Raw genomic sequence first — 27,769 nt, forward strand, 5'->3', positions numbered from 1 at the left:
CTGCAATAACTTTACCTTCTTTCAATATAAGATGAAAGTCCTCAATATTATATCTGGTTGCAACTGGGGCTAATATACATATAGTCAGTTGGCTGAAAAAGTAGATTAAGGTGAGCTTCAGAAGAATCGAACATACACCCCCTTCAACATTTGAGCTTAAAATACATAAATGTACCCTCATGTGCCATTCTTTTAAAGAAAGGTCAAAGCCTGTTCTCGTGAGCATTGATGCAATGATGGGAAATCCAGGGATTTTTGAGTTCCAGTCTCTTTAAGAAGAAAGAGAACTTAAGACTCTAGTGAAGCAATCCAAGCGCAGACTTTTACTGGATCTCTCCCAAATCTTATACTGCCGCTCACACCTTTTTTGACAGTTCTTTCTAATGACTCATCTTTTTCAAACCTTTCAAAAGCATCAATTTAGTTTTCCTGGGAATTCTTCTTTTGTCCCTCACAGTGCATCAGTTTTCATAATTTTTAATTATATAATTTTACAATGCTAAATATGATATAGACAGACTGTGTGTAAACACACAGCTAACTTTTGGTTAATCCTCCTGAGGCAGAGGAAGAAGCAAGGCTTCCTTAAGTGGCAGACTCCTGGTGTGCGGGCCAGCGGCTGTCAACTTTACAGAGGAAACGGCGGAGGCTAATCCACCAAATCGCTCAAGTGCTAGTCAGTCAAAAATGCTTATTTTGAGAACCACCATGGTTAATATATACAACATATAAGTATACATATATGAACATATATATGTATGTGTATGAAACAGACTTCTACTTTTGCTTAATTTTAAATCAGGAGTGGATTTTAAATTTTATCAAATGTCTTGTTAGCATCTATTAAGATGATTCTGATTTTTCTCATCTGACCTATTAATATGATCAAGTACAGTACATTAAAAAGAACTGAAATATCCTTATATTCTTAGAATAAATCTCACCTAGTCATGGTATTGTTTTAATGGTTTCTCTTTACCAATATTTTATTTAAGTTATCTATATATATCACGAGGTTCATACGAAACTTTCTCTTTTTAAAATTATCTTTTCTCTGACTCAGTGTTCTTTTTCTTATTTAAAGAATTCTTTATATCAGCATAGCAAAAATGAAGATATTGCAAAAAAAAAAAGGCTACTTCTATTTAATATAAGATCCTGCTCTTAAAAAATTATTTCCAAAGTTGGTTAAGCCTAAGGCTTTGGTTTTCTTAATACAAATATTAGGAAAATCAACATTAAGTTTTCATGGGCTCACAACTCAACGGAGGGAATCCTATTTCAAGGACATCATGGAGTAAGAAGCAGCAAAGGAAGAAGTCAGGTGTGATTTTGTGCGCACGTTCCCTCTCCTCCCAGAAATTTTTATAGCAAGTCCTTTTAGAAAGAACTTCCACTGATGAATGAAAGAGAGGCTTAAAACAAGAACAAATCAACTAAAAGCCAACCTCTGAATATAAGTTTTAACAGTCCACAAACTAACCACTTTTTGAGTAGTAATGTTAAAAAAAATAATGCACATTAAAGCAAAAAGTATGTTTTAAATGAACAAGGAATATTTTTAAGAGGCTCTTGAGATATTAAAACATTTCTAACTTAATTATACCTGCCATTTTATCACTTACCCAAGAATATAAACTAGACTGTTTTTTCTCTTAAAACATATCTAAATTCATTAAGCTGAGTCTTTTTTTAAAAAAGCTTCATCAGGTTTTGTTTGTTATTTTAATGGCTTGACTAAAAATCGTTTTGATAGACTATTGATTTCTAGCACCATGAGAAAACAGTATATCACACAAAGATTTTATTTCTGTTGTGGCTGATGGACTACAAAAGGGAAGAAGGAAGTGTTGACAGAGACTGGGCGATTCTTTTCAGTCCTCACACTTGGCTTTTTTGCAGGCTGGAAGAGAATCATCATCTCCTTCTGATGGCCGAGGTTTCTTCACTGTAGAAATAATCCCAAAAGCAGTTTTCCTAGTTTCTATAAACAAACAAGGCAACCACAGTGCTTGAAGTTAACGCATGATTTAAAAAGGGGTTTAACAAGTATCACCACGTTGCTCTGGTTCACAGCACCAGTGAATGATAACACCATGACGAACTGCCGAGTGCTGACAACATTTACTGTTATTAGCTCTCCCCCCTGCCCAACACATACAAGTACCAATATATCATTAACATCTAATTCATTCCTAAGCATGACCTCAAAAGTAAAAATGCAGGACAGGTGATATCTAATGGCTTGCCCACGGTATCTTATGCAGCCAGAACCTAAGTCCTAGACCTTGGTACAACAGGTGCTTTACGTATGGGAGAAAGACGGATGAATCCCAGCAGGAAGCACAACAGTCAATGGTAGTGCTCCTACGGTGGTGTGTGTGCTCACTGCCTATCTGTTCAATGTATCTCTGAAGAATCGGTCATATTGTACTGCCAACATCCTGGTTATGTAACAGGTGTTTAATAAATACTTGTTGAGTGAATGAAGAAAGCAAACTCACGTTTATTGATCTCATATATTGGTGATGATGGAAAAAGAATAGGATTATTAGATGTTTAGGTCAGATGGCAGCAGAGTTCAACTTAAATTTGGCCAACTTCTGCTAAAAAGTCTAACAGGGCAGGCACTGTGTTATCTATAGAGGGTACAGAGATGCCTAACACAGTGCTTCTTCCTACAACACACTGAGATAAGTACATTGGGGCAGAAATAATAGGAATGGAGGTACCCACAAGAATTAACTCTGCCTGGGTCAATCAAGGGAGGTATCATAAAAGAGGTGACACTAGAAATAGGGAAGAAAAAAAAATACGGAGAACTATTCCTTTGCAAAGGCATGGAGAAAGGGGTAAGAATAACCTACTACGGTTAGGGAACAATATGGCTGGTGTGAAGGAGGAATGTGAAAAAATTAGGGGGAAACGAAGTTGGAAGGGTAGCTTGTAAAGGGCCATCAAGAGATTCAAACTTAGTCCTTAGGAAATGAGAGGAACTAGGGAGAAGGGGAGAGATCATTAGGTATGAAGGGGGTAGAGTTAAAAGAACTCAATGAAATACGATTAAAGAATAATTTCTTATTTCAAGTAATGAAAGTAAAGTCAATTTTAAAGAGTTAAGCATTACCCTTTCATTTGTCAGGATTAACTTAACAAGTCTACTGTATCTTTGCCAGGTATTGAAAAGCTTTTTTTTCATTTATAAAAGGAACAAACTGCTCTCAAGGTCATTAAAATGCCAACATAATCAGAGAGCCTCAAAATAAGTAGCAACTGCCAGTTCACCACGTGGAAAATGTTGCATTTAGAGATGCTTATTTGTATCACTATGGTTCTGAGTAAAAGTCTAAAAATCAGTTGAATAAATAAAAAATATAAAAATTAAATTGTGACAACCAACACTTTGTAACAAAACAAAAGGCATTAGTTTCAAACTTCTTTTAGTTCCACCTCAGAAATGTTCCATCTTTTATTGTATGAACATTTACTTCTTAAGCAAAGCTGACAATTATAAACAAGACTTTTATAGTTATTCGATAAAGTAACTCTTTTAGTGTAAGTCTTTCATAAATAAATTTACTTTTTGTACTAGCAATAAGTTACACTTGTGTAGGGCTTTAGTTGATAAAGTGTTTTCACATACATCCTTCACTCATCTTGTCAAGGAAAATCTACAACTAACTCTAAAGGACTTATTGATGAGTGGACTATTCTTTTTGTTCATGAGGAACTAAGGCAGGTGTCCCCAATCTTGGTTCAAGGGCTGACTGGGGACATCAACCCCGTCCATCACAGGCTGAAGCCTCTGGCCTTCAACCACTTTCTTCTGTCCTTTCTCTACCACATCCTTGGACCTGCTGTTCACTGGTTTCTGGAACTCCACAGGAGCTCCACAGGACCCACTGAAGGCTGATTCCCTGTGGCAAGTCTACCAATGTTGAAAGCCAGCTACTAGTGTCCTACCTAAGTCTTCTGTGTTCCAGGTATCCATTCCCGCATTGCTTTCAACAATTCCTCTCATGAGACGGTTTTCAGACCCTCTAAGAACCTATTAACTGTCTTCTGGTAGTGCTCCAGTGCATGGCTGTCCTTAAATGTGGCACTAAGGATGACAGCAGGGGCTTCATCGGCACAGAGGGCAATAATGAGACTTTGAATCCCCTTGCCACAGAATCCTTTCTTTCTCCTCATGTAACCTAGGGCTGAATTAGCAATCTTAGGAATGTACCACACAACTGTCTCATACTGATCCCAGTGTCAACTAAAACCAGGGTAACTGTCATTTATCCTCTAGACGTGTGGGTGTCTGCAGGGACAGCAGGCATAAACGAGGGCTGTCCTGGGCACCCTAGGGTGAGCTGTAATGCTACCTAAAGTCCACAAGTCTTGGAGTTTAGCTTCCATAAAAGCCTAGCTTTGTCTATATCCTATGTTGAATAGTTGAGTTTTTTGAAGTCAAATGAAGAACTTCGTATTTTTCCCTCTTACATTTTTTTTTTAAGTTTCCCTTTCTTGTTTTAGTCTTTGGAACACAAACTGTTATCCAAAATCTTGATGATTCCTTACCTTCATTTAAAATAGACAAAAATCATGGCAAAACTACCAAAGTATGAATCAAGTCTTCCTCAATTTTCATAAAATCCTGATTAATTTCATCATTCCCAGAGCTTAAAGCTATATAATACAAAATCTCAAACTAAATATTTTGAAACCAAAGCAAAATCATTTAATTCGTGGTAAGTGACTACAGTAACCAATTCACTCAAGTAGAAATCAGATCTTTAAAATCCACACACAACAGCACAAGACATCAATAACCTAACTTGCATTTGTACACAAAATAGCATTGTCTATGTGTATCAACCTATTCTGATGTGTAAAATTCCTCTAGGTGATACCAAGTAAATTACTTGTTGACCACTCCAACGAGTGCTAAAAAATCCAAAGAGAATGAAGATAAAACAGCAAATCAAAAGTGTAAATTTAAAAAAAATAAAATCTCATTTCACTCTCTAAAGTCCAGGCATACCAAATACTTCTAATTCAATTTTTATCATCTGATGAATACGAAATTCAATGGCTTCTAGTAATGGAATTAATGTGAAGAGGCAGATAGACATAAATGAAATGTGAGTAAAAAAAAAATGTATAGTCTGCACTACTGGAACATGTAAACAAAAAATGAGAAAAGAATCACAAGCTGTAATAAATGCGAAAAAGTTACAATTTGAGTTTGTTAGTTAGGTTTTTTACATGTGTTTGCTGTTTTTGTGTTCTTAGTAATGCCCCCATGAAGAGGAGAGAGGAGAAGGGAAGTAGAAGCCTACCAAAATGTAGGCAGGGACACACGTGTAGATCTTGAAAGAACACATTCAGCACTCATTTCTGTAATACAAACTATATTCATTCCACAAACTACAGAAAGTAAAGCCTGAAGTGAAGGGTAAGAAAGCACTGATGGTCAAAACAGGTCGAGAAAAGATGACCCTAAAGGAACTCTGTGTGGCAGGATAATAAAAGTAGATATGGCTCAACTGTCTGATGAAAATGACTGGCTCCTCACATGACCATTTAGTGTTTTTCCTGGGAGAACGTGCTCACCTCCGTGGAGAAGCACTGCTCGGCAGTGGGTGGACACGGCAGCTTTGGCATCACTTTCAGACAGCCCAAACAGCAGGCCCCTGGGGATCACTAAGGATTTCAACCCAGAGTCAGCCAAGGACAGGAGACTAACAGACATAATGACAATGCCACTTCACCTGGTCATATAGTGAGAGATACTTTAATGCCACAGCAGTTCTTAGCCCAAAAGAAACATGCATCTGAGAAGAGGTTTGTTTAACTGTAAGCTTTTATAATACAGAGTCCCTCGTTCTTATTCTCCTTTTTCTATCTCAGCCTTAATTTAGAAAAGGCTGAGAAAAGATGAAGCTCTCTACAACCTAATGTAATTTGTTTTTGATTAATTGGTAAGCTTATAGTACAAGGTTAGGAAAAATATCTTGTTAAAGTATATTACCTTACCAAATTACAGATTTCCGAAAAGAAAATTTCAGTAACTTTTTACTCAGAAAAGGATACAAGTTTGCCACGTCATACGGGCCTCTTATTTCTAAAGGCTAAAATAAAATGAACAAAAGATAGACATGAGATAAGTTATTCGTAACATTTCAACTACTTCTGTTGTTGTAAATTAATAGAATGTTTATGTATCCAAAAATAAGGACATTCTTATAAATTTGAGTCCTTATCATTTTGATGGTTTTCTTAAGTTTTTGAAAATATAAAATAACCTTAAAAAGCATTCTGTAACAGTATAAATAAAAAACTATTTATATGAGCATAACTTGAAGCCCAAAAGGAATGGGAATAAATTTTACTCTTCAGCAATTACAATGAGCAAATATAGGTATAAATGAAAACATGCAAAAAAGTTCATTATAATACTATTTTCATTTCTCCCCTAGAAACTTTTCAAGGTTTTATAACTTGAAAAGTGAAAGCAAAGTACTTAGTACCAGACTTACCCTTTCTGCAGCACTAGATAGAATTACATTCTACAAAACAGAAAGTGATCAATATTAATTTTAGATAAATGTAAAAAAAACTGAAATCTTATAACCAGTGATCACATTTTTACATTTAAGACATTATAAATACCAACTTCTTTTAAAGATAAAGTAAATAATTAAAGTGAAAGAATGAAAGACTTCACATCAAACTAAAGACAGCTGAATAGGCCTTTCCAACAGAAAAGATGAATTAGTTTTTAAAACTAGTCGAAATGGTCATATAACGTAATTGATCTCACTGATGGTAATTACTATCTAGACTATTCTTTTCACAGTGAGTGAAGGGCAAATTCCTTATTGAAAGATAAAGACTTTCAACACATCTTTTCCCCCCTCACATAATTCTTCCCGAAATATATATCTTCACCTTAAAACTTGCAGAGCTCATTGAAATGGGGGAATTTATTCCTATACCTTGAGAACTTTCTGCTTTCAGGAAAAGGATTCGGTTTGATAATCCAGTGTATTAATAATAAACTGCTAGATTTAAAAAACATCCTAAAATTATGGATTCATACCTTTCCTTTGCAGACCTGCATCAAATTGAGAGCATTGGAAATTGTGTACCTTCTCATTGTGGAGTCTTTGATAGCAGGGCTGTAGACAAGTTCAAAGCCCACTCCTCGTTCAATTGCCTTCACAGGAGATAAAGAAAACAAACTGTCGAGGATAAACACACACTGTCCTACTCTATTTTCACTAAAGTTCTGTCTCACCCCCACTGCTCGCCTCCTGCATGTCAAAGAACAGCCTTAAACTAAGGTGGATTTACGCCCCAATGGCACCATCCACAGGAGAAGAAAACAGATCTGTGGCTCTATTTGATCAACAGAGTTTATCTTAGCTGTGGGGAAGCTGATTTTATATAAATAGGAATCATGAAGAGGCTACAGAGAGCAAAGTCCCAGTGGGGTGGCAGAAGGGCTGTTATTCTATGAACTCTCAAAAGGAAAACAGAGATGTGCTCCCTATACTTAGGGTCAACTGTCTGCAAAATAGCAAACCAAGTAATCTGACCCAAGAATGAAGAAACAAAGAAATGAAGAGCTGAAAAATGTTTAAAGAATGGGGGTGGAAAGGCCTCTCAGGTAAGTTGTTTATTGCGTGAATGAAGGAATACAAACAGCCACGGCTGAGTGCTATGCCAGGTACTGTGCTAAGAGTCTTATGGATGTATGTAACCCTACAATACATTCATAAGGCATTATGGCAGAGACTGCTAATTGTCCCTGATATCTGTTCTCTTTTTTTTTCACTAATAGAGCTCTGATTTTAAGCTGGATCCCCAGAAAAAAGATGGGAGAAGCCTAGGGTCTTGAGGATTTTGCCCAGCTCACTGTACAAACTTGGCCGTTTACATGAGTAAAAAGAACCTTCTTTCTTATTTAAAGCATTCTTAATAAGCAGCCACAGGTAAGAAAATGGCCTAAAAGGGGTGGAAATGGGGTTGAAATACACCACTATGCTATTCAGCTTTCCTGATGAGTGACTCAGTTTCTTCCTCCATTCACAACAGATATGCTCTAAGCTAACTGCATGGGAATGGTGAGCAAAAGCTGACAGGGTTCCTCTCTTCTAAGAGCTTATAATTTAGTGGGAGAGACCATCAAACAATCAACACAAAATTACAAAACTTCAACTGTGACAAGTGCTGTCCAAAAGAAGTTTGGGAGTGGGCGAGGGAAGAATTAAGTAGCTGAATAGCAGAGGGAGGAGCATTTGCAGAGGGACGGAGGAGTAAGTGGAAAGGCTCAGGGTTAGAGGGAGCACGGCAGCACACAGAGGTGGTCACAGGCTGGGGAAGAGAGAACGAGGGGGAGCCCTGTGGAGAGAGTGGAGGCTAAAGAGAGGGGAAGGGCAACTGTGCAGGCCTTCAGAACTGGGGACAGGATTACCCTTCCAACAGCAATGGGACGCATCTAAGGATTTCAGCGTGAAGGTGATAAGCAGACTCACAGTGGCAGTCACGTGGTTACAGTGGTCTTTTGAATGAACAAAGGAAGATACACATGCACAGGCCAGGTGGTATGGTCCAAGCCTCTGCCTGGCAAATGAGTTTCTATTACCCAGGGGACGAGTTGGGACAGGTCCAGCTGTGACGGCTGGAGGTCTACTCCTGAGTGTGTACAGGGAATGGAAAAACCTGTCTTCTTCCAGAACTGGCAGCCCAACTTGATTTAATTCCTTCTACTTTCCCTTTGTAAACACAGATTTCCTTTCTTCTATCCACCAATCTTCCCTTTCCTTACTGTCTTGAGGTTTCCAGATTTCATTTTGGATTTCCCTACATATCTGGTATTAGTTTAGTTAGAATTTACATGCCACACTATAACCTTCCCCTCTGCCCTTTTCTGATGATGATGTGTATTACATTTTTTGTGCCATAATCAAATGTACACACCTCATTCTCCCTGCCTAGCTCACACACTTCTTGAGAGCTGGTATCATCATACTTTTTTGTAACACACAACTGCCTTTTATACAAAAGTGTTTATATCCTGAGTGAATAAATAGTAGCTTAGGGAAAAAAGGTCATGTCATAATACTGTTCACTATGGATTTTTCATCATGTAAGAAACCAGGATGAACTAGGCAAACTAAAATTCACAAACTGACACATCTCCTTTAGCTCTATCCGCAACTATCCCGTTAGCTACTTCTCTTACCCAAACTACTAATTAGCCAAAGAGGCTGACATACTTCTTTTTCTCATACTTTTAGTTGCTAAACTACAAGACTGTAGGATGGAGAAGAGGGGAAATAAAAGACGTGGATGACACACAAAACTAGGTAACTAAGTCCCAAAGTATTCTTAATTAAATCTAAAGTTTTAGCTCCTTTCAAATGGGGAACAGATCAAAATACATTCCCTTTTTTTTTTGGGAGAAACAGGGAAGAAAAAAAGGGACAAAATTATCAGCTTATTTTTTTAAAAAAAGGTGATTTTGATCTTAGTACATTAATGAAGTCCTCTTTAAAATTGCTAAAAAAAAACCTCTGAGGCAGAAAAATTAAAGAAATTAAAAATATGCTACTGAAGGTTGTGAACATTTCTTTCATAACATCTTATTTAAAATTTTTAGATAGATAAAATACAGACTCATTACCTGGACTCCTGCTTCTAAGACCATTTTAATGTAAATTGCTTTAAGCTAATCAAATGATTGTTCTTAACAGCCTTTTTATAAAGAATGGCAGTGCCTGCCTGATTGGCTTTTATTCTCTTTTCTGACCCAAGGTTCTGGAATAGGCAGATGATTTCTTTACTAATGAGAAGTAACAGTCATACCAATGCACAAACTAAGGGCAGGCGTGTGATACTTGAATCAAGAGGTATTGGTAGTAAATTCCAAGAACTAAGCAAAGCTTGAGAGAAAGAAAATAGGGAGTTGATTACTGGAACAATATACTAATTCCCTGTTAATTTCATAAAAAATTAGCTATTTACTGAAATCAAAGGATGACGACACTCTTGGTGTGTCATTATTTAAGATAGGTAATTTGTCACATGAGTCACAAATCAAGTAACAGAAGAAAGCAAGAAAAAGTCTCACTTGTATCTCTACTCCCACCTGCCATATCCTCATCTCCCATCATTACTGTTATTAGTATCTTGTGTCTTCTTCCAGAGTTTCTTCATACAAATATAAGCAGATACGAATATATACATCATATTACTTTTTCTCTTTTTTACCCAAAAGGTAGTCTGCTACATTTCTTGACTGACTTGAAGGGTTTTCCATGTCCACTCATAACTTCTGCATTGTTTTATTCCTGCACTCTATTCCACTGTAGAGGTATGGCATGTATTTAACCAAGCCTCTACTGACAGACTTCGGATTGCTTCCATATACCTGTAGAATAAACACTAAAGTGGGACTGCTGAGTATTGTGGGTTGAATTGTGTCTCTGCATAAAAGGTATGTTGAAGTGCTAACCCTCAGTACCTCAGAATGTGACATTTGAAAACAGAGTCATTATAGATGAGTTAAGATGAGGTCATACTGGAATAGGGTGTGCCCCTAATCCGATATGACTGGGGCCCTCATAAGACGACGGCCGCATGAAGACACAAAGACAGTGAGAACACACTGTGAAGATAAAAGCAGAGATTGCAGTGATGCAGCTGTAAGCCCGTGACCACGGAAAATTGCCAGCAAACCACCAAAAGCTAGGAAGAGGCCAACGATTGATTCCCCTACAGGTTTCAGAGGGAGCATGACCCTGCTAACATCTTGATTTCAGACTTCTAGCCTCCAGAACTCTCAGACAATAAATGTATGCTTAAGTAAGCCACCCAGTTTATGGTACTCCATTATGGCAGCCTCAGGAAACGCATACACTGAGTCAGGGGGTAAAGCATTTGTAACTTTCATAGTTGTTGCCCAAGTACCATTCCCCCCCAGAGATGTTCCAATTTACACTGTTCCAATCCTATATGAGAATGCCTGCTTTCCCACCGCATTACAGCAGTGCATCATCAAATGTCTGGCTTTGTGCCCATCAGATAGGTGTTTTTAATGTGAATTTATCTTCCAATGAATTTAAGCATCTTTTCATATGTTTAAGGGTCATCTGCGTTTCCTTTCCTGTGAAATATCTTTTTCATATTCCTAATCATTTTTTTTGGATTGTTCATCTGTTTGTTTTTTTTTTAATTTGTCAATCTCTAGGCGGTCTTTATCTATTAAGGACATTAGCTTTTTGTCTATGACATGAGTGAAAATATTGCCACCAGTCTGTCACTAGTCTTTTAACTTTGTTTCTGGTGGGATTTTTTGTTTTGTTTTGTTTTTTAACCACACAGAAATTTTTGATGCTGGCAAGTTTGCTGGCACTGGTTCAATAAAGTACTTAACACATTTAAGTTCCCAATACGTATGTGTGATGAAAAATAAAGTTTATAGAACATTCATATCCAATCAAATATATGTGGCTTGATTCCTGGAACAATCTCACTGCTTCAGACACTACTTAGTGGATATCTGTCAGTAGGGACTAACTGGACCATGAAGATAGAAATGGATTAGGATTAAAGGAAGTGCTGAGGGGAAAACATCAGAGAGTGAAAAACATACCATCCCTTAAATAACTCAACAAAGTTGAAGCCATAGCTGAATGGCGATAGCATTGAAAAAAAAAACCAAAGGGAAAGTAAAAGTATGTGCTGCTTAAAAAAAATTATTTTCAAAATCTGAATTTATAAAGATTACATTTTAAAATATCAAATTATTCTGTGCTTAATGAAGAGCTCTTCTGTAAAGTAATTTTAAATAGCATTTCCCAGTGGGAGATGACAGCAGATTAGTATCAAGGCTTGAGTACATATCCCAAGTCAACCCTCTGAAAGAGAAATGTATCCGTGTGACTCACAAACTACCTGAGTCTCAATTCCATTACCTGCATACTGGAGATAACTCACCTAAAGCTGCTGGGCTGGAGCAGGTGTGAATGTGCTAAATTATAAATGATAAATAACTAGAAGTTATTTGATTATCTAAGAAGAGGAGCTAAATTCAATTGTTTAGAAACCCAGTTATCACATGATTAAGTTGTGGGTCCCATATAAGTTACTTAGACTCCAGAAGAGGTTTGTAGGAGACTCTAGAAGGGAATTACATAATTGAAATTATGGTGCCCCGAGTATATGAAAAGAACAAAAAGGACAAGAGCTGCAATTTATACAAATGGAGTGCTTTCCTATGATTAGCTCCTGCGTGCTCCTTCATAATCCCAACCATCTAGACTGATAATTCTCACATGGCTTCTAGCTTCCAGGTAAACGACTAATGAATTCCCTATTCTAATGCTCCTGCTTCTCACCACCACAAAGGAGTACAAACGCTAAGGGAAACCAAAGGGAAAGTAAAGATTGTTTCTTCATGTGCCCAATGAAGTGATCCTTATAAAGCTAATTTACCAACTTTTCATGGCCAAAGACAAGTTTATCCGTAAGGGCAAAGGAACAGGCAAGGACCAAGACTTAAGACTGAACTGTAAACCACATTCACAATATGTTCTGTGCCCTCACAGTGAATATACTTCCATACATTAATGAAAACATACAGCTCCATATCCAGATTAGCTATTATCAGAAACAATACATATGTACCATACAACTATTATTTACCCTGAACAAGCAGGTGGATACCTTTTATTGTATGTTTCCAGCTTCAAAGCTTAAATGAGAACTAGGTGAATAAATTAATAGGGATGTTTCTGCTTCCTGACCAATTCATACTGCAGACTTACTTCTACATTAGATGAAGACTAAAAATAATCTTGTACAGCTTTTCCCTCCACTCCACCATCTAGTTTTTATTAAATAACATATGTAAAATGTTCGCACCAGATTTTTTAAAAAGCAGACACTGTGTTAAATATTGCATATCCCTCTCACTTGTCAAATTGTTACTTTTCAGAATTCTTAAATTGAAAAATGTGGGAATTAAGCCAAAAATATCCATCAAACAGCAGCAGCTTTCCTGAACTTAATAGATGGAGGGGGGGGGGGGGGGGGGGAGGTCCTAGTGCTGCTGTCTCCAGTGCCATTTTCCTCCTCATGCCACCCCAGTGCCCCACTCCCCTATACTTCCTGCGAATGCTGACAACCAGCTAATGATAACCAGCTAATAACAACAAGCAGGATTTGGCTAGGTTCCCCAAGCCAAAGCACTTTGATATGCTAAGTTAGACATCCACTCATTCGACTGAGACATTTTAGGGAGAGTCCATCCATTATAGGCAAGATATTGGGCTAATTAAAAAAGGACCATGACACAGTTGGTGCTCTCTAGAAGTTCACAGTCTGGGTTGAACAGTAGGGCACATTCCTGAGAAACCAAATGAAAGCCCTCACCAGAACAGCTCCTGGGAAGCGTCCCACTGCCTTGGGACGTGAGGACTTACGTGCACTGCTGTCCCTTCCATGGACAGCACCACATGCTACTGTCTCCTCCCAGCCAATGGCACAGTATCGTATGTGGGCTTACGCAGGCAAATCTCTAGAAAATAGCCTTCCTGGACCATTACGGTGAAGAGAAAGGTAAAAAAGTTGTAAGTTTAATAGCAATTCACAGAGTCGTTGCACTGCCTATCTCCAGAGGGTGCCACTGACACAGAAACGGGATTGACAGTATGAGGTTGGCCAAAAGCCTTGGCAAACTTCTAGTTAGTCACTGCTACCTCTGGAGAGGAAGAGTATAGGAAGCCAACAAGCGTGTCATAGCCTTGGGGACTGTATTAGTCTGTGCCTTTTATCACAGGTAGCTGGGGCACACCAGGGAGCTCAGGTCACAGGGAATCCACCGCACAGCTCAGTGGCTTCTCCTTACTCATCTTCATTGTACCACATTTGGTAAGTGAGCTGTTAACTTATCAACATAAATCTCCAACTCTAAAATGTGATGATTTGGGGTTTTGTTTTTTTTTTGGTGTTTACTTATTTATTTATAAATACTGGCAAGAAGGTGGGGAAGTGATTTGAGCTTAAGCCATACTGTTATATGTTCAGTAGTGCTCTCAATATTTATCAGAAAAGAGCTGTTTTATAGTTTTCCCTTTAAAAACGTAACTTTAGAATTTTGGATACTTTTCAAGTACCATTTTAGCAGCATATTTTTAGGAGTAGAACATAAGCCAACTAAAATTTTTCCAAACTGGATTCAATTTTTCCACACCATATAGATCAATTTTCTCCTCATTGTCTCCCCCTATTCTTGGCATCAAGCCAACTCCTTAGCAGCAGAGACAGGAAAACAGAAATTGAAGAGGTTGTGATTCTACAAAAACAAAAGAATAGGGGAGTCATCTACCTTGAAAAAAATATATACATTTTTAATTTCCCAATTCTGAAAGGATGGGGTACCTTGATCTGGACTGTTTATTAAGCTCTTTTCCTCTTTGCATAGTAGTTTCTGAGGATGGGAGCCTGAGCTGTGGAGGCCAGTCTTCTAAACCAGCATCCAAGTCCTTCGTAGGATCTGGCTGCGAATGAAAATGGTTGACAGCTGGGCTGACCTTATCGTTACTGATGTGAAATAATACCTCCTTTATGATGGAATAAGACTGACAAGAAGGTGTGACAGACGGAGGATGAAGGGTAGGGGAAACAAGAGACACTGTAGAAACACGAGAAAAACTATAGCAGAGGAAGGAACAAAAAAATTCCCTGAATGCATGGCCACTCTCTTAGGTTATGATAAAAGTTTACCTGGGCTTTTGTGTGAACCAGCATGTTTTAATGCAGATTTTAATTTTGCAATGGACCATGCCTATGATGCTTTCCCTGTCCTGCTTCCTCCTGCTCCCTCCCCCACCCAGCTCACTGGTGCCTCAGAACACCCATTTTTTTCACTTCCCCTTCTTTCTTGACTGCTCTGTCCTCTTAATGTCCAACGTTTGGGCTGTAAGTGTCCACCACTGTTATCTACACTTTCAAGAAATACCCTACATAAATTTTGGTTTCTAAGGCCTTTTAAAAACATATCTTACTGAGTATTTAGTATTTTAAGCTTTCTTTCCCCCTTTGGTTAGCTTACAAAAAATAAAATCCTCTTTTAAATTGCTTTCTATTTTATTCCCTAGCCTTGTTCTTTTTTTTTTCCTCTAAGAACACTGGTTTTCTTCTGCCTCTTGTCCAACTTATTAATCTAAGTCTCTACAGATTCAAGTATAGAATGGAAAATGTAACACTTACCACATTAATAGGGGGTCTTTTGAAGTAAAATGGTAGTTTCTCTGTTACAGTTATGCACACTAAATCCACATCTAAATGTGTACAAGCAACCTGTCAAGGAAAAAAAAAACCAGGTAAAGCCAAAAGGAAAATTGGCACAAGTTAAGAATGGGAGATCAAGTCAAATCCAATACAGAGAAATATAAATAAATATTGTTCATTCCAAAGGTGTTATGATTATGATGGTTCTGTGTTGAAATACATCTGACCCTTTACAAAGTCAATGGTTAGCCATTTCTTCACATTTGGTTTGAATGGTTTCATTGTAAACTACATGAAGCAGAGTGATATGTACATAGACCCTCTCAGAGGGCAGGGTCTGTTAGGTAAGGATGGGTTGCTAAGAGAGACTCAGTTTGTGAAAGTGTAGACTATCCTACAAAGGGGAAACTGACTGTCAATTTCTTGAAATCCAAGGAAAAAAATAAGCCAAAAAGCATGTTCCACTTTTTCCCACAATTTATTTTTGTGCTAGGAATTGTCCCAGGCCTGTGGCTCCGATCAGTCTATTGAGTGGCTGAGGAAACATTAACACAATACTCATGGCATTTTGTTCAAATACTAATAGAAACAGTTTACACAAATGGTCAAAGCAGAGCTGTTGCAAATCAAATGATACTGAATGCATCTTTCATCTTGTAATTTCCCTTTCCTTTGTTCTAATTTTTGCTATCACTTGTTGATCAATACCCTGCATTTACTTCCCAAAGAAATTTGAAACTGCTTACAAAAAATGCATACAAGATAAAATAAACAGATAAAGAAATCAGGATAAAAGGAAAACCAGGGAAGGAAAATAAATTTGGGGAAAGGTTACTAGCATGAGAGTACAGGCCAAAAGACACTGTTAGAAGATGCATAGCTGGCTCTGATTTTTGCTATTATGAGATAAAAAAAAGTATTGTACTGCTTTGTACTAGATTAAAAATAAGACATACTGACAATGATGATATATACAGAATTAATGAACAAATTCAAACTGCCAGGTGGCTGGCTATGCTGACAAAGCAACATCAGTGGCACGGACCAAAGAAAAGGATGGAGTAAGGAAAAGGGGTCAAAGAGGGGGGTCACTCCCACCCCAACCCCAGAGCTTTAGGAAGCAAGCAGTGATCACGGTCGGGTCGGCCTGGCTTTAAGTCTTAGTAACTTAGTAAGCCTGGGAAGTAATGCTGTTTTGGCAAAAACACTTGGCTCATAAAGAATCTGCCCCATCCCAACTGCTGCAGCTGTCCAACTCTTAAAAGCTTCCTTGAAAATTTGATAAGAATGGATGAAGAAAAGCTCTGAATAGTAGATAATGCAAGTTCAGCTTCTGTTCACCATCTTTTAACTATCAGAATGGCAAAGATCAAGAAGTTCAGGAATATACTGCTGACACAAGAATGCATAAACAGGTACTCACAGGGTCTTTAAATCAGTAGTCTTAAAAAGCACTTTAGCGATAGGTATCAAAATTTTAAATGCACACACCTGCCACTTCACCTATAGGAAGGTATCCTATAGACTCTAGAAACCTATTGTATAGGTATGTACTGTAGAAATGCTCAAGGATATTAGTACAACGATAGTCACTGCAACACCAATCACAGAAGACAAGACGCAATTAAACATCTGTCAATTTTAATTAAGTTAAGGTCCCTTTATACTATATAATACGCTGACTCCTAAAAGGGAATGAGGTACGTCTCTAACATTATGGAACCATCTCCAAGATACACTGCTAGGTGAAAAAGCATGGTGGTACATAAGAAGGAAGGCAGGGAGGGAGAGGGGAACGAAGGAAGGAAGGATTAGGTAAATAACATTTCTGAAAAGACACACAGGAACTATTAGCTGTGGTTGCCTCAAGAGAAAGGTGGGAGGAAGGTGTACTTTTCAGAGCATACTCATTTGTACTGTTTGCGGTTATTATCATGAACATAAATGATTTTTCATTAAAAGAATCTGTTTCATTTTTTAGAAGCCTGCTAAGCATTCTTCCCCAGACTAAAGGTTAAATTAGGTCCCTTCTTACTTATGCACTGATCCCTTTTTCCCTCTTCTATATAACAGTAGCTAATTAAAAAATATCCCTTGTGTTGGTTTAAGGACATGCTTTAGAATAAACTTACAGTAAGTAACAAAGGACAACTCTGCTTCGCTCCCTCTGACACCTCAAACTTAAAATGTCTCACACTGAATTGTTATTTAGTTTCCTATTAATTCAAATATTCAATTGATACATTTAGATAACTATAAAATAAGAGCTAATGTTCACATTATAATGAAATACCTTCTAAATCACTTTAAAAGATTAAATTATATTCAAATAACATTTATGGTTAAGAATCTTATTATAGTGGTTTTGGTAGGCTGTATATAAATTCGTATCACTTGTTCTTAACCTTTTTCATTTTTTTGGCCAAGGTCCCCTATGGGGAGTTAAGGAAAATATATTCTCAGAAATGCACACGTATACATTTATTTTCGATTTTACAAAACAAGGGGAACCAGAGGGTAGGAGTTCATAGTCCTCCCCAAATCCACTTCATGGATGTCAAGCTAATACATCTTGGTATTTCATGATAAATATGACACAAGGGAGAGTCAGTCTCACCCTGGGAAAAGAGAGACGCCCATAAACAGTGCCTGTCAACCTAAAGTGTGTAAAAAAAGTTCCCCTGAAGAATCTATTAAAAATGGAGACTACCAGGCCCTACTCCCAGTGAAAAATTCAGAAGCAGGGCCTAATCATCTGCACTTTAACAAATATCCCCAGGAATTCTGAAGCTGCCTTGAATGATACCCTGTTTTCTCAAGAACCTCAGGTGTTGGGAACATACTCTACAGCAGTACTCTTACAAGGTAGTAGGCATGGATTTTGGAAGCGGGAAGAAAATAAAACTTCTATTTCCATTTATTTTTTTAATTCTTAAAATTTGTATCGTTTTGTGTGTGTGCGTATTATTTTAAAAAGCACTCTGGCATAACGAAACATGCGAATAATTTATAAGAAAATAAACATACATATATACTAGGGCTGCAGGCTCAATATAGTTTTGAATTGACAGGGTGTACAAAGCGGTTTGGAGGTAACTGGGCTAAATAACCTCAATGACCCCACCCAGTCGCTTCCAATCTTCAGTCGGAATAACTAATTCAGAAACTCCTACAGCTGCCACGTGACTCTCTTTCTGCATATCCCCCCACCATCCCAAGAAGCCCTGCCCAACGGACTCCCCTCACAATCTTTCATCTTTGCCTTATTCCCTGAGGTAGCTATGCAGAGGAAGGGTTTATCTACGAGACATCTTCCAGACACTCCTAGTGGAAAACAGTGTGTTATTTCCCATGGAAACGCTATTTAAGGTGGTTAGATTTTATATTACTAATTATTAACATATGTGCATGTCTATGCTTTTATGACTCATCTTAGAGACTTTAGTTTTAGAACATCATATCTACAGGGATACCTGCTAAAATAATCAACTTTCAGGCCACACAAAACCAATCATAGAATGAAACCTCTTGAACAAGAAACTGCTTGCATTTGACCTGGATTCCAGATCATGATACACTTAACAAAAGCTTTATTTAAATTGATTTTCTATAGACAATAGGGAGAGCACTAACTTTAACTGAGTCTTAAAGAATTGGTAAGATTTGGACAGATGAGACAAGTTGTTCCAATTTTAAAAACTGTTTTCATGTAACTTTTTGAGTATATCTGCATAATCAATTCCAAACAAATACTTCATGCATTATTTATAGCTTCCTCCCATCTCCTAGAATACTTGACTGTTCCACTCACCATCGTCAAGCATGTGCTCATGCTTTTACATTCATTTTTTTGAACAGTCTGAGAAAAACAAGTAATAAGATAAACAACAAGGATAAAACTGCTGTCTGAAATTATAATGTATTCTAAAACCTACTACATACTACCCGAGATTTAGAGCAAATCACATAGCCTGAATCTCAGTTTTCTCTTCTACAAAATGGGATAGCAACAAATATATGTCCCGATTGTCCCTCAGGATTGTATTAAAGATAAAAGATATGTAAAAGTCTTTGGAAGGTTATATGAATGTATGTCTTGCAGCCATGTTACTTTTTAAAGGTTCTGTTTGTTTCTCTGATCACCAGGAAATGGCTATGGAAATAAGTTGTAAGCTCTTCTAAATCAATTGTGGAAAAATGCACTACAACAAAAATTGAGTATGTTACAAACGTTTAGTGTACAACATAGCTGAGTTGCTATTCAATAACAAAACTAAGTCACTGCTTAACAAATATGGAAATGCCCAAGGTCTTCCTTACACTGTATACCATGGTTCCATTACTGAACCAGAAATCCTCTACGGAACTTGAAACAAACAGACTCAATCGCAAACCTACTGGATCAGAATTTCCAGTGGTGAGGGCGGAACACCCCAATTTTAAAAAGTTCACAGGGGTCTCCCATGACCAAGAACTACTTGCTTCTACTCACCTCTTTTTCTGAAACGAAAGTGAAAATTACTATAATTGAACATTTTATGAGAAGAGTTACTCATAGATAGGTTGTGCTGTTTCCCTGCAATAATATAAACAATTAAGAATTGATAGATAGTGTGCCTTGAAAACTAATTTACCACACATCAACTTCCTTAGTCAACAGCTCCATCTACTGGACAAACTTAGGCAAAACCTTCCTATAATTTTCGAACAGACTACTTAAAAATGAACTATGCGGTAAAACTGAAACATCAAAGATCAGTACTTTTTTTTCATCCAAAATATCCCTTTAGTGAATATACTTTCTGCAGATGGATACTTTTTTGAACCTAGGTAAAGACAACATTCAGAACTTTCTAAAAGTACCTATACCTTATTTTACAATGTAAAACATACTCCTGAAAACTGTATTACAGTTGATTTTTTTCCCTTTTCTGTAATCATTTAAGATGCCCAGAGTGTTATGTCTCAAGTTGACAAAAATGAGCATACCCCTGTTAAACAACCCTCCCTCTTGAAAAATCACAGAAATGGCAATTTTAAACATACAAAAGGAATTAAATTTATAAAGGCTCTAAGATCAGGAAGGGGGATAGTATCAGCAGATGGTTGACTGTGGAGAATTTCTAGAAGACGGACAGGGGACACGATAATGCTGGCATATGGGCCGCACCTCAGAGCATGCAGAGAAGAAAGATGAAAAAGAGGTCGGAGATTTTATGCCACCACCGAACCTTATACCTTTCTTCCCTACCAGGCAGCAGCAAATAGTAAGAAAGGCAGACACTGAAGTGATTTTAGGACCAGAAAGAGATGGACCAATATTTACTAACAGAAGTCTCCAATGAATGGATGAATGAAGTAGAGATAAAGAAACAGAAGAAAACTCGATGGGCTCTTCCAATCTGAGCCCATCAAATGTTTAGCGTAATGAATAAGACAAATCAAAACAAAACAACACATGCCACCCCTGTGAAATCCCAGAACTCTAAATGAAAAGTTCTAAAAGTTTCAAGATAGGGCAAAATAGAGGCATAACAATCAGACTTCCTTTATAAAAATAATAAACACTATTTTCTTTTTCTTATTATTTTACTTACATGAAAAAGTTTTTCTGTCTTTGGAAAAACAGCAACAATATCATACAGCCGGACCCTCGAAGAAGTTGCTCTCTAGTAATATGAAAAGAATGTTATCACACAGTAAAAAAAACAATACACATGGGATTCCATGTCCTAGTGTGGCTGCATTTCTAATGTGCCATTTTTGCTTTGCTTTGTATGTTGGCAGAAAAGACCTTCTAAGCACCTGAGAATTTAGATGCCAGCATCCATCCCATCAAACCTCCTTCCTTCTTTCCCACGTTGTTACACTTTAACTGTATACCAAACACTTCATTTGAGATACAAAAATCAAATTAGATAGGCTTTGGTTTTACAAGCTGGTGGAGGAGCCTGCCAGACATTTACTGAGTACCTGCTGTGTGTAAGACGCTGGGGGTACAAAATCATTTAAGGCATATATGTTTGCCCTTCATGGAATTCACCACTTTGTTGTAAAATAAGAAATACACGTGGCTAATTGTGTGACGCAATTAGTTTCACAATGACAATACTTTTAAATACAAATCAAACTGCTGTAAACATCTGAGAGGTGCAGGTAAACATCTGAGAGTCCAAGGACAGAAAGAAAGAAACATATCGGTTAAAGATAGTTACTATTTAAAAAAGATAATTTTAAATGTATATTGTATGTGTTATATATGTGAAAAGACAGAAAAAAATATATTCAAATGTACAATCTCTGAATGATGGGATATGTGGTATTTCTTCTTTGCTTGTTGGCACCTTCTAAATTTTTACAACCTCTTATTTTGTAAAATGAAAAGGCACCATAAAACTTAGAGAAGCAAAGAGGAGGGTTTAAGAGAGGCAGCAGGTGCTGCGCTTAAGCAGGTAAGAGGGCCTGTTGGGCAGGGCCTGTTGGGCAGACCTGTGCTGAGACAGGGCAGGCTCCAGGTCTTAGAGAAAGCCAGGCTCCAGGATTCTCTGCCTTCTGCCTGCCCATTCCCACTTGGGAAGGGGAGCAAAAGGGGCCACCGGGATGTTCATAACTAGAGTATGAAATCTGCAACCTACCAAAAGTCAGTTTCATTTAAGTCTACCTGGGCCTAGAGAACCAGAACGTTGCCTAGCAGCAGTGTAAAATACCAAAATTGGCTTTCCACAATTTCTTGAGCAATGCTAATTATTACAAAGGAGGCTAGCCTTTCCTTGATAACTCCTGTTCTCTGATAGAGCAGTCCATTCTAGCTAAAGATAAAATAACTCACTTTCTCAGGTATTTCACCTTCTCTCTCCCCTTCCAGATCCTTCTTATCATTGGCAGGCCTAGTCAAGTCTCTCCTGTCTAACAAACAAAATCTTTACAGCCGGTTCTCATCCACCAACCTCCTTATGGCTTCTGTTCCCCTGTAGAGTCAAATTTCTCAAGCAAAGTCAGCAGCACACACACTGTCTGCATTTTCTCACATCCCTATCGTTTCCATAAAAATGCTTTTTGCTACGGTAACCAGTGGCTTCCCTGTCAATAGATCCAACAGGTGTTTTGTAGCTTGCTCCCGCTTGACTACTCACGTAGGCACATTGATGCTGTTGAGCCTTCCTCCCTTTTCCCTTCTCACTTTGCTCATTTTCCTCCTACTTCTACGACAATCCCCCTCAGCCTCAATCCTAACTCATCCTCATCGACTCCACCATTCAGCGCTGCAGTTTCTCAGGACTCTGTCCTAGACCTCTTCCCACATCACTCTGGGACCAGGGAGTCTCATGATTCCCAAGATTTCAATTACTCTCGACAGAGCAACCACTTCCTAGTCAGTATCTTTAACGGGGATCACTCTTCTGAGGGCCGCACCTTTCTTTCCAACTGCCATTTGATAGGCTCCATTGGAATTTCATAATAACCCGTCAGGTATCAAACACAATACCCTCAAATCTGCTTCTCTTTGTATGTCCATCTCAGGAAATGGTACCTGGCCGGCCACTCAGGCCATGCTGGGGAGTCATGGTCCCATATCCAATCAACGATCAAATCCTGTCAATTCTCCCACCTGGTGCCTCTCAGATCCCCTCCTTAATCCCCTCTGACCCAGTCTCCATAATGCAAACTATCCTTAGTTAAGATCTTCAAGGGCTTTCAACTGCTTGCTCAGACCAACTTCCCTAACCTTATCCCAGGTTAGCCAGGAGGCTCAGCCCTACTGGTGGTATTTCATTTCCCAGAACACACCATGTTTTCCTCAGCTTCAGGACCTCCGCAGAATCCATCCTGTCTGTGGGAACAGTTTCCCCCGCTCGGCACCTATGTAACACTTACCGGCCCCCCTACACATTCCCAGAGCGTCCTTTATTAACTACCTCCACCTGTTTAAAACATTCCTCATTTTTTAAAAGAACTGTGTCTGTATCATTCACAGCAATATTCCCAGCACCCACCTTATGTCTGGTTCATGTGAGTTCAATGAATAACAGTTGCCAAAGGATTCTTTAACTGTGGTATCCCTATACATGTGTCACGAGTAGAAGAGACTCTGTTATACTATGTGAATTCTGAGGACAGGGAGAGCAGGCAGGTGTCACTCACTGAGGGACAGGGATGTAAGAACAGGGTGAGTTGAAAATGATACTGCTCAACATTAACCAATATAACTACATAAAGGCCAAAAAGAGAGAAGATAATAAACTTACCAAAACATTGCAGTGAGATGGATCAGAAACAATAATTGTCAGCCTAGTTAAAATTTTTATTGGTCTTGATTTCCCCTATAATGAAAACATGTAATCAAAAACCCACAAAATACAAATAATTGATTTTCCTCTTCACCAGTGGAAGTGTTCGTTTAAAAGTATGAACAATAAGGGATAGTGAATATCAGTAAAACCTAGTCTTGATTCTCAGGGAATCTGTAATACAGGTAGAGAAAAAACATGTATGCATATGAAAGTATGCTTGAGGTAACAATGAGGTAATCTGAAGGTTGCAGGACTTCAGCAAAGAAGATCACCAAAGAAGTACAGAATCGATAGTAAGAGGATAGGAAGTTTCATGGAAGAGCTCAGTCTTGATGGAAAGATAAGACTGGTAGACAGAGGAAAGGGCAGTGCAGATCAGAGAATCACACATGTAACTGGGCGTGTTTGCATCCAATGAATAGGTAGTAGGCTTCTTAAACAATAAAACACCTACCTGTACAATGGGCAAAGTTGTAAAGAGTTCAGAAACAGCTACTGGTTTTTCAATTTCCTACAACAAACAATAAACAGTCACTCTAGATTGCACACGTTAGTGGGATAAAGCATAACGGAAAACTTACAAGGGGTTTGCAAAACAGATAATTAAAAAAAAGAGAGAAAGAAAAAAAGCCAATTTCTGGTATTCAGAGGCACTAAGTTAGATTTTTTTTTTTTTTTAAAGAAAGTTGAAGAGCAGGGAAGCAGCTGTAAATACCAATAAATAGGAGGGATGAAAAATAATTTTTAGACTGAGAGAATCTGTAAGGTACAGCTGGTGGCCTAAAGACATATATGCATATTTATTAGTATGTTTACGAGGAAAATCAATTAGTTAAGGAGTTCATGACAGTTTAAAAACGGGATTAAATATTGGAATTACAGTTCAGTCAATAACAATGCACTTTTTAACTTATTGAAAGTGACTTAATTAACATTAAATAACTTTAAGAATCCTCACATCACACACAAAAAAACTATCATTTGTACAAATATGCACCAGCTCAACATTATGTAAAATAAGAACAGTGCACAGAGAGTGCTCTTAAAAAGAAATGCAAATAAATATGCTCATCTGTAGCTTCCATATTACCAATATAAACATAAATAATTATAAAAACTAATTACTAACTTCAGAAATTGTACTTTACCTGTTTCTTTTCCTTAAATTCAACAATGTGATTGATGGCAACAACTGAATAGCCAACTGAAAAGAAAAATTGAACATTCTTGTTAAATATGACAACCTCTCTTTCCTATACACATAGGCCCATCCCAATTCTGGACGTCAAGACTAGGAGGAAGTTTGCAGAGTGACATGGGTATGGACTCTGTTGTCAGACTGCTTGCTTTCAAGTCTAAACATTACCACTTAGAAGTTTCAGGTTCTTCAAGTATCAAAATGGTGATAATAACGGAACTTATCAGATGCCTGGTATGAGAATTAAATGAGATAATACACTTGGGTGTTTTAGAACAGTGCCTGGCAAAAAGTTTTAAGGCTTTGTTTGACTTCTGTAATGTAGTATTAGCATGATACTAAACACCCTTCACTTTGTGTGTCTCCTTCCCAACCACCATTCTCTTTCAAGTTCCTTTTTTCATTTTCGTCCCATCAACTTTATACCTTTTCACCGTCACCTTTATTCTCATTCATTTCTTTTGCTTTTTACCCTCCCGACTTCCTTCAGAGGCCTTTCTCCTAAGGAGAAACAGAGTAATGACTCCCTGACACCACTGTCCACTTCCCCTTTCGAGCTACTCACCATCAAGACTGGGAACCCTTTGAGGCCAAGGTCTTGCTTTATTAACATCAACACAGATCACTGTTTTGTACACCATGACTACCAAAAATGTCAAAATCATGACTCCGATCTTTAAGCTATTTAAATAACGGGGGTGACAGGATATTAAAACATAATGTATATTAATGCCAAAATAGTGGTTCTTCCTCTCATCAGTTTGTCCAACTTCCTTCTTTTCTTCCTCACTCAAATATTTATTGGGTATTCATTACTTATCAGGCCCTGTGCTACATGTTGAGCATACAGAAAAACCAGAAGATAAGAGAAATTTGCCTGTACAGTACTTTGGGCTTCATCTTTCACTCACTCAGTCAAATCAACCAACCTGCACCTGACCCCCCGCCACCACCATTCTTCTTTACCATACTCCCAAGTCTTCTCTAAGCTTTTTTGTTATACACACTTGTATATAACACACTTGTATATAACTTATATATAACTTGTATATAACTCCCCCTTCTGGCCACTAAACAATGTCTCTACTGTTCTTCAGAAATATCAACTAGAATCAATTTCTCCACCAACTTTTCCTAGACTACCCATCTGGCATCTTAAGAGTACTTCCCCAATCAACCTGTGGTGACATTTTTATTTATATACCATATTTCTAAAGCTTATCATTGATTTGTTATATCATATCATAAACTAAGAACCAGGGCTCTGTCTTCATTATTCTTTGAAAATTTCCACTCACCAATTTCTACCTTTGACTTATAAGTTGGAGTGACTTTCTGTCATGTCATGACTTTCATTTAATTTTTAAAGAAACAGACTAGGTAACAACGTATATACACCTTAATGTATATTCTTCCACCACATTTTACATCGGGGCAATTTTCTAAACAAAATATTACAACTTTTGTGTATTTTGTAAAAGGTGTTCAGTTTATTAATTTATTCCATAAGCATTAACCGAGTAACTACCATGCCACAGGGCTGCTGAGTGACTGCTGAGCACAGGAAATAAATAAAAGAATAAATAGAAAGCCATGGCCCCTCTCTAAAGAAAATCATGATTCAGGCAGCAAGGGAATGGCATCAGGAAAAGCTTCATTGAGGAAGTAATACAAGAGAAATTAAATTACAAAATTGTTTTTTAAAGGAACCATCAAAGAATAGTAGGGCTAAACTACCCAGATCATCATGTCTACCCCGCTCCTTTCTACTTGTGCAAAGTATTCTTAGAGAGACAATGCTAATTCGTGGCTGCAATGGAAAGAGACCGTCAATTCCCTTGGGACACTTAACAAAGGGGACAAGAAGAAATGGTGTAATCCACTTTGCCAAGGAGTGGCTTTATCTAGCACCATCTATGAAGCGTATCATTACCAGCTCTCACAGAGCTGAGAACTGAGGAATGGATCTTACTGCAAAAACTTCTTTATGTTTAAACTTTTCTATCTCCAAATCGAAGGAAGAAAACAGCAGTCACAATTCCAGTAATTAAACAGGCTCTTATCTCTCAAGGATTCCACTTACCTTGGATTCAAATATGAGTACCATTCTAGCACTTTGGCCATGCTGCTTCCTTCGCCCCATCCTAGTACGTTCTCCCCTACCTACCCTCCCTCTAAATATTATTCCAACACTCGCACTCCCACGTCCCTCCCCGTTCTCTAAGCCCACACAGTACTCCCAGTCTGCACCAGCTTGCCGCATTTGCTCTGACACTGTCCTGAGAGGCAGAAAAGGGTGATATTAAAAGCACTGGGTGAGAGACTACACTTGGAAGCCCTGGCTTCTGCCATCCATCAATTGTGGGGACTTATGCAAATCCCCCCACCTTCTCAGGGAGGGCCCCAATTTCCTCAATTTGCAGGTAAGAAGGAGCTAGATTCGCCAACAGCTGACTTTGAGTTTCCAGCGCTCGGTATCCGAGCAACAACGCGATGGGCATCAGTTTCCAGGGACGTCCCAGAGACACGAACGAGGACCGGCCTGGCCGGGACACTCCCGAATGTAGCTGGGCAGGCACCACGATCCGCGAAACCGGGGCAACTCACCATGAGCGGCGTTCTCCACGAGACCACGCAGCGCCTTCAAGTCTGAACTCGCTCTCAGGTCCAAATCTGCAAATACCGCCATGCTTAAGTCACATGACCGCCCGTACGTCCGTTTGCGCCGGGGCTGGGCCTGCCTTGAGGCATGCTGGGAATTGTAGTTTACCTGAACGATAAGTCCCTCCCTTTAGTTGACTATTCAAGGTTCGCAGGCACTAGCCTCACTTTCAAGTACCAGCAAATATTAGTGTATTGAAACCAACAGCTTCACTTCAATCCTGTGTTGTCTTCTTTTGAATGAGAACGTTGTTTCTCACACCGGGGTTCAAATTTCCCACCATTCCCCCTATAAAATATTGTAGAAAGTGATTTCAAAATGCTTGTA

General features: G+C 38.3%; 1 protein-coding gene across 1 annotated transcript; it reads right to left on the reverse strand.

Moving 5' to 3' along the window:
- Nucleotides 1-1,791: 1,791 nt before the first annotated feature.
- On the reverse strand, nt 1,792-27,497 carry RPP30 (ribonuclease P/MRP subunit p30). Its single transcript, XM_033131260.1, has 11 exons — nt 27,388-27,497; nt 24,731-24,786; nt 24,037-24,093; nt 23,538-23,612; nt 20,889-20,960; nt 15,271-15,360; nt 7,091-7,207; nt 6,528-6,557; nt 6,082-6,119; nt 5,602-5,681; nt 1,792-1,984 (listed from the first exon to the last, which is right to left on the reverse strand). Exons 1-11 carry the CDS (start codon nt 27,467-27,469, stop codon nt 1,875-1,877), a joined length of 807 nt encoding a protein of 268 aa, XP_032987151.1. The 5' UTR covers nt 27,470-27,497; the 3' UTR covers nt 1,792-1,874.
- Nucleotides 27,498-27,769: the final 272 nt, after the last annotated feature.

Source organism: Rhinolophus ferrumequinum, chromosome 16 (assembly GCF_004115265.2).
Source record: "Rhinolophus ferrumequinum isolate MPI-CBG mRhiFer1 chromosome 16, mRhiFer1_v1.p, whole genome shotgun sequence".
NCBI lineage: Eukaryota > Metazoa > Chordata > Mammalia > Chiroptera > Rhinolophidae > Rhinolophus > Rhinolophus ferrumequinum.

Bases quoted from the DNA above. Each gene is read 5' to 3' on its own strand.
- RPP30 (XM_033131260.1), bottom strand. From the start codon at position 27,469: ATGGCGGTATTTGCAGATTTGGACCTGAGAGCGAGTTCAGACTTGAAG. The intron at 15,361-20,888 runs GTAAGTAAAATA...TTTCCTTGACAG, and splicing joins AGACAGAAAAACTTTTTCAT to GTTGCTTGTACACATTTAGA. The intron at 6,558-7,090 runs GTATGAATCCAT...TCTGTTTTGTAG, and splicing joins TGCAGGTCTGCAAAGGAAAG to AATGTAATTCTATCTAGTGC.